The sequence below is a fragment of the Conger conger genome, chromosome 13 (genome assembly GCF_963514075.1).
Source record: "Conger conger chromosome 13, fConCon1.1, whole genome shotgun sequence".
Classification (NCBI taxonomy): Eukaryota; Metazoa; Chordata; class Actinopteri; order Anguilliformes; family Congridae; genus Conger; species Conger conger.
The window spans coordinates 39346492-39358735 of record NC_083772.1 but is presented as its reverse complement, the minus strand read 5'-3'; the positions used below and the strand labels follow the sequence as shown (position 1 = coordinate 39358735).

At 42.8% G+C, this 12244-nt stretch overlaps 1 protein-coding gene across 5 annotated transcripts in view; it reads right to left on the bottom strand.

The window, feature by feature from the left end:
• Positions 1–12244, bottom strand: part of LOC133107953 (opioid-binding protein/cell adhesion molecule homolog) — a 323813-nt gene that overhangs the window by 31172 nt on the left and 280397 nt on the right. For all 5 annotated transcript variants that reach the window (XM_061217296.1, XM_061217297.1, XM_061217298.1 and 2 more), the window contains one exon: positions 7699–7824. In XM_061217296.1, coding sequence (XP_061073280.1) covers positions 7699–7824 — 126 coding nt within the window. The remainder of the gene's footprint in view (positions 1–7698; positions 7825–12244) is intronic.

The window sequence follows — 12244 nt, the reverse complement described above, 5'->3', positions numbered from 1 at the left end:
AGATCCTGTTCTGTGCTCGGTGACAAAAAATTAATAAATAACAGGCCGCTCACGGTATCGCTAATGTAATATAATCGTTGAATCCGTTTTGGATCAAAAGATAGAGGCATTCAAGGACATATTTGGCATCTCGGTGGTCCTCGGAGGACAGCTAAATACTTAATGAAGACAGAAAAAACAGTTGTTCCTGCAACTGGATACAGTCCCTGCTGGAAGTCTTTCCTCTTTCCCCTTGCTGTGCGAAGCCGGCGGCGTCTGAACCGTATCTCAGCCTTATCTGTGTGCTCTGGGTATGACCTAGCGTCAACAGTCAGCTTGGGTGCCTCCTTCTCAAGCGACCGCCATTTTGTTTCCCCCATCAGCTGCTTCCATATGAGGAAACCCCATTATCCTTCCGGTGAAAGTTCTCTGAGCTGTTGATTTTGTACAGTAATGCGTTTAAGAAAAAATTGCATCCAGACAGACTACAAGGCACACCACACGCACACGCACACACACACACACACACACACACACACGCGCGCGCGCGCACATATACAAGTCTATGTTACTAAGAGGGGGCTGTCACTCTAGACCTGCCAAGAGCGGACTATTGTTTCTGGACCTAGAATATGTCCCCTCTTTATGGATGTGTAATGACATGGTCCCCGGTTAGATAGGCAGACAGGTGCCACACACACACACACACACACACACACTTACACATTTAACCAAACGCATCATATAAAGAAAATGTATATATGAATATTGGTGTTTCTTCAGCTGCTTCTTAGCAGTGACCCACTTTACATTTTTTGGAAATTAAAGTTATATCCCTCTCCTGAAGGACATGTGTAATCCTTCATACGGAGAAAAGCTCCAAAAAGAGTTCCACCACACAGCTGAGGAGAACATTCTCCAAGATTTTTATGGCACGGATGAAAAATTAATTAACGGCCTAATTAAGACCTGAATATTTGGAGTTAATCTGGGACCTTCTGGAGAGTGCAGGGTCGGGCACTACGGTGACACCGATGAGGAGTCAACCAGCACGCTGCTTCCTCGGCTGACTCGGAATCACTTACAGGCAAATTAAGCCGTATTAAAGGAGGACCACATAGTCATAATTCAAGCTTTACAATACACTGCCGTACTCCCCCGCCCGAGCTAGCATGACGTCCGGCGATGGATTAAGGTATCGACGTGTAACTGGATAACGTCAGGCCCTAATGCACTCACACCCTGCGGTTCTGCTCCCGATATTCCACAGACCCAGGGGATGCTGGGAAGCTGCTGACATTGTGCGCAGGAGAATGACTTCACTGGTATACCTCTATCTGCCCGCTAATAACCCCCCCCCCCCACCCCCGATCCTTCCACCACAAAGGACTTATTTGAATGTCATTCCAATTATGGCCTAAGCATATTGTTAGTCCATAATTGTTTATTGCAAATGCTGTGTCAATATAAAAAAAAAAGATGAGATGAGGCTCAAGGTTTCAGGGGTCAGAACACCACATGTGCCCTGTCTTCCTTCATTAAGCATTACACAAATGTTTTGTAAAGATATTAAATCATGTATAATTAAGCCATGGCTAGTTTTGTTAAGGCTACAGTGTGACCCAATAGCAAAAATATATATTTTTTCAATATAAATTCATCAAAATAAAGTGTCTACAGCAAGGTGGCAGCTGTAGTTTGAGAGACATGTGAAGATAAATTAGGCACATTTAAAACGTAGTCAAGCTTCATCCTGGATAACTTCACATGACATATTATTAAGCTGTAGCAAGGCGGCATTTTGTGCGTCGACATGCAAACTGCAGCTGTTTCCTCCGGCATCTGAACAGAGAAACCTGAAGTGAACCCATCATGTCAAGCCCAATCATACTCCACTATGACAGACACTGCCCTCCTGGCATACACACACGCGCACACACACACACACACACACACACACACACACACACTCACACACACTCACACTCACTCACACGCACACCCACAGCCATGCGCGCGCACACACACACACCCGCATGCACAAACACACACGCGCGTGCACACACACATGCGCGCACACACACACACCCACACACTTATGCACAGTTCACAGACCTACACAAGGCCAACCTGAGCAGATAGCGTTTTCCTCCCCTTTATATTATTAACGATCAAAGTTCAAGTTTAATTACCCAAGTTGTTGGTGATTTATTATCACGGTGCGCTAAAACCATTTGGCGTAACATTCCCTTCTGTCCTCCGTGGCCAGAGAAACGGGTGCTTTGACTTTGCTGGAAGGAACAGCGACACCTCACGTAATCTAAGCTCTCCGCTTGACCCCCTTTCCCACCCAGCGCAATCCGGTAACACTGGCACCGGGAAGGGTGGGGGCAACAGGAAACAGGAAGTCAGACAGAGAGCCTTAGTAACTTCCCCGGTGGAAAGAATGAATGAAATGGAAGTGCCATCGTATTCAGTCACTTTGACATTGTGACATTTTTCAGCGATGCAGTCCGCTGAGAAGAGGAAACTCAGATGAACTCAGGTGAACTCTCATCTTGAAAGCAAAGTAATCATTGTTATTTACAAGAACCAACAAAATACAGAACATTAGTATCACTAAAGGAACAGCAAAACAGAGAGAGGACTTACAATGTAAGCACGGTCACATTTATTAGACTGAGTGACAGGGGTTCAATATTGTTGAAAATTACTTAGCAGTTTAATGGGCCTGCAAGAACTTTCTACTGACAGCCCATCCTTGACAATATGAGAAACAAAAAAATCTGGCAGTACATTCTCATGCATTAACAAACCTTTCAACATTTCTCTCCAACCAGCTACAACATCCACCCTGCTAGTTAACCAGCCAACACATGCTCATTTCATCGTTCTTTTTTTATTTAATAAGCAGATATTCATTGACAGAGGAGAAAAAGTTGAGACTACAGCAGGGACTTTTATCTACATCCGAACATTTAATGTGTCCCCTATAACATCAATCTACCGAGCCAAGATGCATATTAATGTTTTTTTTCTCCCCTCGACTATATAGTCATCCATCATGAATTTTACAATCACGGTTAATTGTGAGGGAGACAAGCATATTAATTTTGAGCTGCACCTCACACAGTTTTCTGGCTGGGTCAGAGGAGAGGCTGACAGATTTCCTTTAAATCCTAAACAACGTTAGAAGTAAAAATCATTTTATGAGTTTGAGCTGCATTTAAATGCATTCACAGACATGATGAATCCCGCCAACACTGTTTGTTCAATTAGCCTGGCGGTGAGCCAGAATATGATAAACTGAGTGTTAGATTTCTCATCTTGTTTGCTTCAGTCTACCCACAGGACTGGCCTGTAGTAACGTAAACCTACAAATTTAGATGTGTGAACATTTCATTTATGCATTTACTGAGACAAACTGTAAATGTGTTATACAACTTGCAGGCTCCCAGTTAAAAACAAAGTTTAATGTAGCTACTCGCTAGGTACGAGACATCATTCCAAATTGATCTAACTGGTTTACGGACTCCCAATCCTTTTTTATAATATGTCGAAAAAAGCTGGGCACTGTCGGCTTGAATTCGTCAGGTGTGAGAGGTCTTTCGAGCAGATGCTGCATTTCGATTCCCGTTGACCATTCAGAGTTGGTTCCGTGTATGTTGTTTTTCTGATCTGGCTGGGAGCCTGTATAGACTAAGCTATCATCCAATCAGCTGTCCCAGGTCTTTTTGTGGCTTTAAGAAATTACAACGCTAAACACTGATGTGATTCAAGAAGGGCAAGAGGAAATTAATGGATCCCTGCTGTAAAATCCAGCAATGACCGAAATTACAAAAAAAAGAACAAAACATAGCCTGAGCTGGTAAAAACCACGTTGAGCACAGAGCTGGCCTGAAATGGTCTGATCTGGTAAACTACCAACCATCTGTTTCAAAACATAGCTTGAGCGTTATTTTTTTTCCAGCAGGAACTACCATTAGGGCGGCATGGATGGTGAAGTGGGTAGCACTGTCGCCTCACAGCAAGGAGGTCCTGGGTTCGAATCCCCGTCGGCCGGGGCCTCTCTGTGTGGAGTTTGCATGTTCTCCCCGTGTTTGCGTGGGTTTCCTCTGGGTACTCCGGTTTCCTCCCACAGTCCAAAGACATGCAGGTTAGGCTGATTGGAGAGTCTAAATTGCCCGTGGGTATGAGTGTTTGAGTGAATGGTGTGTGTGCCCTGCGATGGAATGCTGACCTGTCCAGGGTGTATTCCTGCCTTTTGCCCAATGTATGCTGGGATAGGCTCCAGCCCCCCTGCGCCCCAGTTCAGGATATGGACTGCAAAACTGTGACGTCCAGCACTGTCAGTGACATCCCGGAGACAAGCTCTCATTCACACAGACCATTCCCCCCCAGTGAACTGGGCATGAACACTCTTCCTCAACAACAAGGAGTCAGGCTGCTCCTCACCATCAGCCCCTGTCAGCCCCTGCCTCCCACTCTCAGGCCTGAGTCACTGTGCCTCCTTGCTGGCTGCTCCACCACACAAGCAGTTCATCTCATTTACAACGTGGAGCCCCAACCTGTAAAAGTGCTGCTCCTAATATTCCAGTCAAGGCCACTCACTGTGTCCACATCTCGCTTTAGATGAGATTATATGAGGCCATTTTCCAGATTCAGGGTTCCCCGAGTCAGCTGCCATTCTGGGAGGAAGGAATCAAAGTGAACAAGCACACACTCATGCACTTGTGCACACACACGCACGCACACACACACACACACACACACACACACACGCCTGAACACAAATACACACACACACACACATAGACACGCACACACACACACACACACACACATACACACACGCACATACAAACACACACATGCACACACACGCCTGAACACAAATACACACACACACACACACACACACATAGACACGCACACACACACACACACACATACACACACGCACATACAAACACACACATGCACACACACGCACGCATACGCACGCATACGCACGCATCCACACACACACACACGCGCATGGGCACACACACACATACACATGCACACACACACACACAGCATACACACACACACACACACACACACACTTGGATGCAGAAACATTAATGTATGCACAACATGTCTGCTGTTGTGTCTGATATATCTATTCCACTGGAGGCCTACACTGTGTGTCGTCCCCACCCTGAACTCAACATAGATGACACACACACATGAACACACAGACCTACATGGACACACACAAAGACACCCACATACACACACACACACACACACACACACCCCCACACACACACACACACCCACACTTCATTCCGCTGTGAGCCATCACACAGCCATGTCCTCAGAAACATCAGACAGAAATATCACAGAAAGTAGGATTGTGCTCCTGTCCAGAGGGGGATAATAGCCTGATTGCCACTCATCAGCAGCCCTGCCAAGCCAGCTTCAACCGCTTCAGCCTTTGATACCGAGGGGCTGTCAATCACCCCGTCACAATACAAAATTACAGGGCACAGATCCCCAACTACCTCCCTGAGAAAAACATCCAAAGTTGACAACCTGTACAGAAAGAAAGCTGCTCTGCTGTGTGAAGAATGTCGCAGAATACAGAAGAATTGCATGTTTCAATATATCTGCTGAGCTATTTCATGAGGAGTAGTTCAACTTTTTTTCATCAGCTGAAAGTTTCAGTAATGACAGCTGCTTGATGCAAAAATGGAAATAGCCAAGTAAGGAGACACTAATAGACATATTGAAAACACTAACAAATGCACACGTCAGTAACAAATGCAATAAAAATCTGTTTCGGGTCACTAGTGCCCTGTCGAAAGCAATTTTCAGATAACCTTCTTTACTTGCAATGTCCTTCATTAATGCCCTGGCAAGAAATGTCAGCAGAGATAACACACAGTCCTTGTGCTGTCGGCAACGACCGCAGACAAATCTTAGCTCCTGCCTGTCTGCCTGTCACAAAAGTGATTTCATCACATGATATTGGCAGATTTTGTCACTTGCCCATATCAATCTAGAATTCCAGCGATAACAGTGGCATCAAAATGTACTTTCTGGGTTGCTGACAACCACTGGAAATGGAAATGACAGACATCCATGTTTTCTCCATTCCAATATAAACTTTCCTTCAACTGATCTAATTTCCTTACTCAAAAAATGAATCATTGAATTGACTTAACAATGGTTGTACACAAGAACAGTTAGATAATGTATATTAAGTATATTTGACTTCAACTGATTAAGTGACTACAACTGATTAAGCACTTAATTAGTTGAAGTCGCATATACTTAATTATATACCTATTAAGTTTGGAGTCAATTTGACCCCAATTAGTGTTTGAGATCTCTTAGAAAATCAGTTAACCTTGTTTCATATTGGTACTGTATGATTTTTCTAATTTTCTAATTTGGTTGGTAAACATGCAATAAATATACTGCTATGCCAAGTCCTGTACCAACTTTGCATACAGATGTGTTGTGTGGAGTTCTTTTGACCCTCTGTAGCTGTATAAAATGTAAAATAATATACAAACATTTATACTTTTATCTCAGATTTCTTTGCGGATGATTCTGGTGGCACTTTCCCATACAGGTGCTAAACTTTCACTTACTGTACCTTAGGCTCTAAAATGAGATGTTTCTCACAGATTAATCATATTTATATTTTTACATTACATTACATTAATGGCATTTGGCAGATGCTCTTATCCAGAGCGACGTACAGTTGATTAGACTAAGCAGGAGTCAATCCTCCCCTAGAGCAATGCAGGGTTAAGAGCCTTGCTCAAGGGCCCAACAGCTGTGTGGATTTTTTTTGTGGCTACACCAAGGATCAAACCAACGACCTTGCGGGTCCTAGTCACGTGCTTTAACCACTACGCTACAGGCCGCCCACATATTTATAAAAGGTAAAATAGTACAATCATTTTGCGTTTATTTTAACTGTTGGGCACAATTAAACCCCAAACATAAAAGCGGTCATAAATTCTTAACATAATAGGAGGGTTCATAATACTGTGTGCAACCACTGTCCATCATTTCATGGAGTAATGTTTTTGTGAGCGCATATGATTCTAACCAAATACATTATACATGGAAACCGTTTTCTATTGCTGTGTTTCGGCTTGGCATTTCACATTCAAAACACTCGCTATTTAAATAAATCACAGCCAATCGGAGGGGCACCCAGGGACAGCCCAGGCTGCAGTTGAAGACCTTGATAGCATTAATAATCTTCCGAGCCGATCCCACAATGCAGCAGCACTCAGTCCGCACAGCAGTCTGCTCGCGCTAACAAACCGCACGACGCCGCCCAGCGCACAAAGCGCCGATGACAACAAATCCAATTTTTATTCTGAAATCCAACACGTGAAGGAAAACGCTCCCTGTGAATACACAACCCCCGCCCAAACGCAATCCACATGCTGGCACTTATTGCCAAAAAAACAGCACTCTCACAATCCCATTTATATTCTCGAATCCTTCAGCTTTGTCCCAACGACTATACCAAAACGACGTCCTTTGAGGGCCTCCATTATTTTGACTATTGACGTGGCTTTTTAGCGGTGCTCTCGGTTGTTATTTTAGCCGTCTTCTGTGGACGGGCACAGTTTGTGCTCAGAATCGCAGTGTGAAGCCGAAGGAGACGGAAGCTTGGACGTCACTACGGAACAGGGCGTGTCTCACCTCTGTTTAGGTGGTGCTTCCATATGATGGTGGGCTCCGGTCTCCCGATGGCCAGACACATGAGCGTGATGTTGCTGCCCTCGTTCACCGTGATGTCAGCCGACACGTTAGAGATCTTTGCCGGAACTGCGGAGGAAAAAAAGAGCACAAATACTATGAATAAATACAAAAAAACTATTTAACTGACGCTTTTATCCAAGGCAGAGGACAACCCCCCCCCCCAGGAGTGCGGGATTAAGGGCCTTGTTCAAGGGCCCAACAGCTGTGCGGATCGTATTGTGGCTACACAGGGGCTTAAACCACCAACCTTCCGGGTTCCAATCATGTACCTTAGCCGCTAGGCTACAGGCTACCCCACATATCCCCAGATATACACCCCAAATAATATATAGCATAATAGTATCATGCATGCTTTGGGGGATAAGGTAAGATAAGATAGTTTCACATGTGCTCCAAACGTGTACTGTGTGTACATGGGGTCAGGTTATGTCTACTTATATAAGCAGATAATCAAAAGTGAAATTTTTAAATGAAAATGGAAATCTTGTAAACACATTGAGAGGGGTGGGTGCATTGTTTTGTTATTTAAATACCTTGGTACATACTGGCGTTCACAATGACATTTATCTTAACAGATGCTCCAGACCACCCCCCAGATTTAAAAATGAACAGCATGTAGCACATCAGTCTCACCCACCTCCCGTCCATTGGAATTACATGGTACTGCATGTGGTGAAACTTATGTTGGAATAGATCCCATGAATTTTTTAAGTTTAGAAGGAACCAAACTTCAGATACATTATCTAACTGTTCTTTAGATATGTGACAACAAATCAATGAAATGCCACTTGTATTATTTGACTCAGTTTTGGGAGTGAACGTAATTTTGTTTCTTTCAGCATTTGTCTAAATAACCTAGTGCAGTACTCAAGCCCACAATAGTTACACTTCTTGGAAAAGAAACTGGGTTAGGAACAGTATGGGGAATATCTGCAGAGCTGTGATTGGTTCATGACCAGGAAGCTTCGGAATATAGAGCTTTGGGAATTCACTCAAGTAGATCTGAGCTACCTAGGAGGAATCATGTAAATACAGAACAACCTCTGTTAGTGAAACAAAAAAGAAAATGCAGCACAAACAATTGCCCAACGAATATCTTATTTTTTATTTGTATATTCTCGATGCATAATTTTCAGATATGTGAAAAAAATTTTTTGTCGCATGCCAATAATAATAATAATCATAACTTCCTGTATAACATCTAAAAGGCACAGAGTGTTTTAAAACTACTTGTTGAAATAAAAAACAACCTCTATCCTCCCCGCTCCAAGAATTACCCACTAACCCAAGAAAGTATAGTGTGAAGACATGTTTCACTTTGCTAACATGCCCAGCTAGAAGTAATATTATGTCTGTGTTTTCTTTTCATTAAAACGCTACCTTGTGCCTCTTTCAGACCAGGCAATGACATGTTTACACATACACCAATACAGCAGGACAAACACGATGCGTGTGAATGTTTGCTTACGACAATGTATATCAACACAACATGGCTGCCCACAGAATTACATCTGAATCTGTTTACCTAGGACTTAAAGCTTCCCTCAAAGGAGATGTTGTCAACACATGAAAGGGAAAGCGTGTTTTTGTAACAGGGAAGGTAACAGGCTGGTCGGCCATTTTGAGATATGGCCCAGCAATTCAAAGCCGCTCCTTTGAGTACAACATCACAGCTTGAGAAATTCAGTAAAGTCTGGAAATCTTGGCGACGTGAGGTCTTTCAACTGAATGTAGCGAAGGACCTGGCCAGTAATTGATTTTGGAGAAAGGCTGAGGCCAGCATTCGAAGAGCGACTCCTCTGTACTCTGTGGGTTTTACAGATTTATCATGAATCATTTGGCCCTCGGTAACCTCTGACAGGGAACCAGAAAGGAAGCCTGAAAGGAATGTGTGATTAACTCAAGCTTGTTTGTGAATGTGTAAAGCCATTAAATTGTTGTAAAAGAGCCAGACTACGTGTGACACATTCTGCCACTGAAGACACTCTTGCACGAGGCAACTTGAGACACACTCATATGCAGTACAGTCCCTCATTTATTCTTGCATCACGTGAAACCCATAGTCATTTCTAATAATTGGATTGATACTGAATTGAATGGAAACGAATCTTGTTTTTCAGTGACCAGGACAGTACGGACATCACAGATTCCCAACAGCATTGGATCTACCGTATATGAGTTAGAGGAAGAGGCTTAATGTCCCAATCAATAATGGTCACCAGTGTTCAATGACAGACTGTCATTCCAGCCAACCAAAACCCTCCCATCCCTGGGTAATGATAGAGCCAATTGTGTGTTGTCTACAGGGCTACCAGCCTGGCCAGGCACTAGAATACTACCTCAAATAACTCAGCACCTTTGGCATCAGACCATCCAATTTTTAGGTGAGCATAAGTATTGGAACAGAGAGTATTTAAGTGAATGAAAGTAAATAACACTTCACTATTTGGCATGCTTGCAAGAACTGCATCAAGCCTGCAACCCACTAATATCACCAAACTGTTGCATTCTTCTTTTGAGATGCTTTTCCAGGCTTTTACTGCAGCCTCTTTCAGTTGTTGTTTGTTTCGTGGGTTTTTCCCTTCAATCTACTCTTCAGGAGGTGAAATGCATGCTCAGTGGGGTTAAAGTCTGGTGATTGACTTGGCAAATCAACAACCTTCCACTTTTTCTCCCTAATGAAGTCCTTTGTTGTGTTGGCAGTGTGTTTTGGGTCACGGTCTTGCTCCATAATGAAGTTCCTCCCAATTAGTTTGGATGCATTTATCCGTAAGTTGGCAGACAGACTGTTTGTGTAGACTTCTGAATTCATCCTGCTGCTACCATCATTAGCTACATCGTCAATAAAGATTAGTGAGCCCACTCCAGAAGCAGCCAACGCAAGCCCTAGCCATGACACTTCTTCCACTGTGCTTATACAGATAAGCTTGTATGTTTTGGATCATGAGCAGATCCCTTCCTTCTCCACACTTTGGCCTTTCCATCACTTTGGTAGAGGTTAATCTTGGTCTCATCAGTCCATAAAACTTTGTTCCAGAACTCATCGCTGTACTTCTTTGAAAATTGTAGTCTCACCTTCCAATTCTTGATTCTTCGACTACTGATGAGTGGTTTGCATCATGTGCCTCTATATTGCTGCTCTTTAAGATAACTTCACTCCTGCCTAGTGGAGATTGTTTGTCATGTCACTGACAGATGTTTTGGGGTTTTTCTTCACAGCTTCTGTTGTTGTTTTCCTTGGTTGACCTGTTTGATGTCTGTTGCTCAGAACGCCAAGTTCAGGACATTCCAAGTTGTTGTACAAGCTGTCCTCAATGGCTCAATTTCCCCTCTTTTCTAAGCTTCAAAACGGCTTTTTTTTCTCCCAAAGACAGCTATTTGGTCTTCATGTTGGTTTATCATTTCTAACACAAATGCATGCAAAATTGCTTGTCTTCACAGGCAAAACCCAAGGCTATAACCAAGAGTAGACATTCAGAATTATTTATATACACATCAAGAAACAGCAACAAGAAGCAGCTGTCAGTCACATGTGCCAATACCTTTGCTCACCTAAAAATTGGGTGGACTGATACAAAAGGTGATATGTTCTAAATTGTTAAACAAATCTAGACAAAAAAAAAATACCAGGAATTAAATGCAGAGATTTGGTTCTGTCACATCTCATGTACATCTTTTGTCTTTTGACCTCAAACTCAATTGTCTTCAGCATATAGCAAAAACAAAATAATTGACCTTGCTGTTCCAATACTTCTGGAGGGGACTGTATATATTTTTGCATTTTATATTTAAGGCATTTAGCAGGCGCTCTTATTCAGAATATGTTGTTTACATACAATCCATTGAATCCATTTATACAGCTAGTACATGTTTTCTGAAGCTATTTAGGTTACCTTGCTCAAGGGTACCACCACAGCTGCCCCACCAGGGAATTGAAAGCACAGCCCCAGTTCTGACTACGCTGCACCACCACCCCTGTCTGATAGGTTCTGGAGCACGCCATCAATATTTCTAAGTTTGGCAAGCACCGGGAAAAAAAGTTTGCAAACAGCCATAGTGGGCAAACAACCACAATAACAGCCAGAGAGCAAAAACCATTATAAAACTTAAATGAAGAACAGCAGAAAAACCTCACACAGTGAAAGCACTCCAGTTATAGGTGGTATGCCTTCTGACCTGACCTCATAAGGTAAACGCATTTTGTTTCTCCTTCTTGAAGGTGATTTTTTTGACAATATGGTAACTTGTTTAAACTTGCAAACTGTAAATACATGTTTCATAATTCTACATATTCCGCACAGTCACTTTTTTATTTCACATTAATTCATAAAAATGAATGCAAAATGTATCTTTCAGTAGGTCGTTAATAATATCCTGTGCTTTACCAAGCTGACAAAATGAAAACTCCATAAATTGCATGCATTGATTCAGAGAAAAACAGGACAAAATAGCCCAAAGAACATGAGAATAAATCCAAGAACTCATT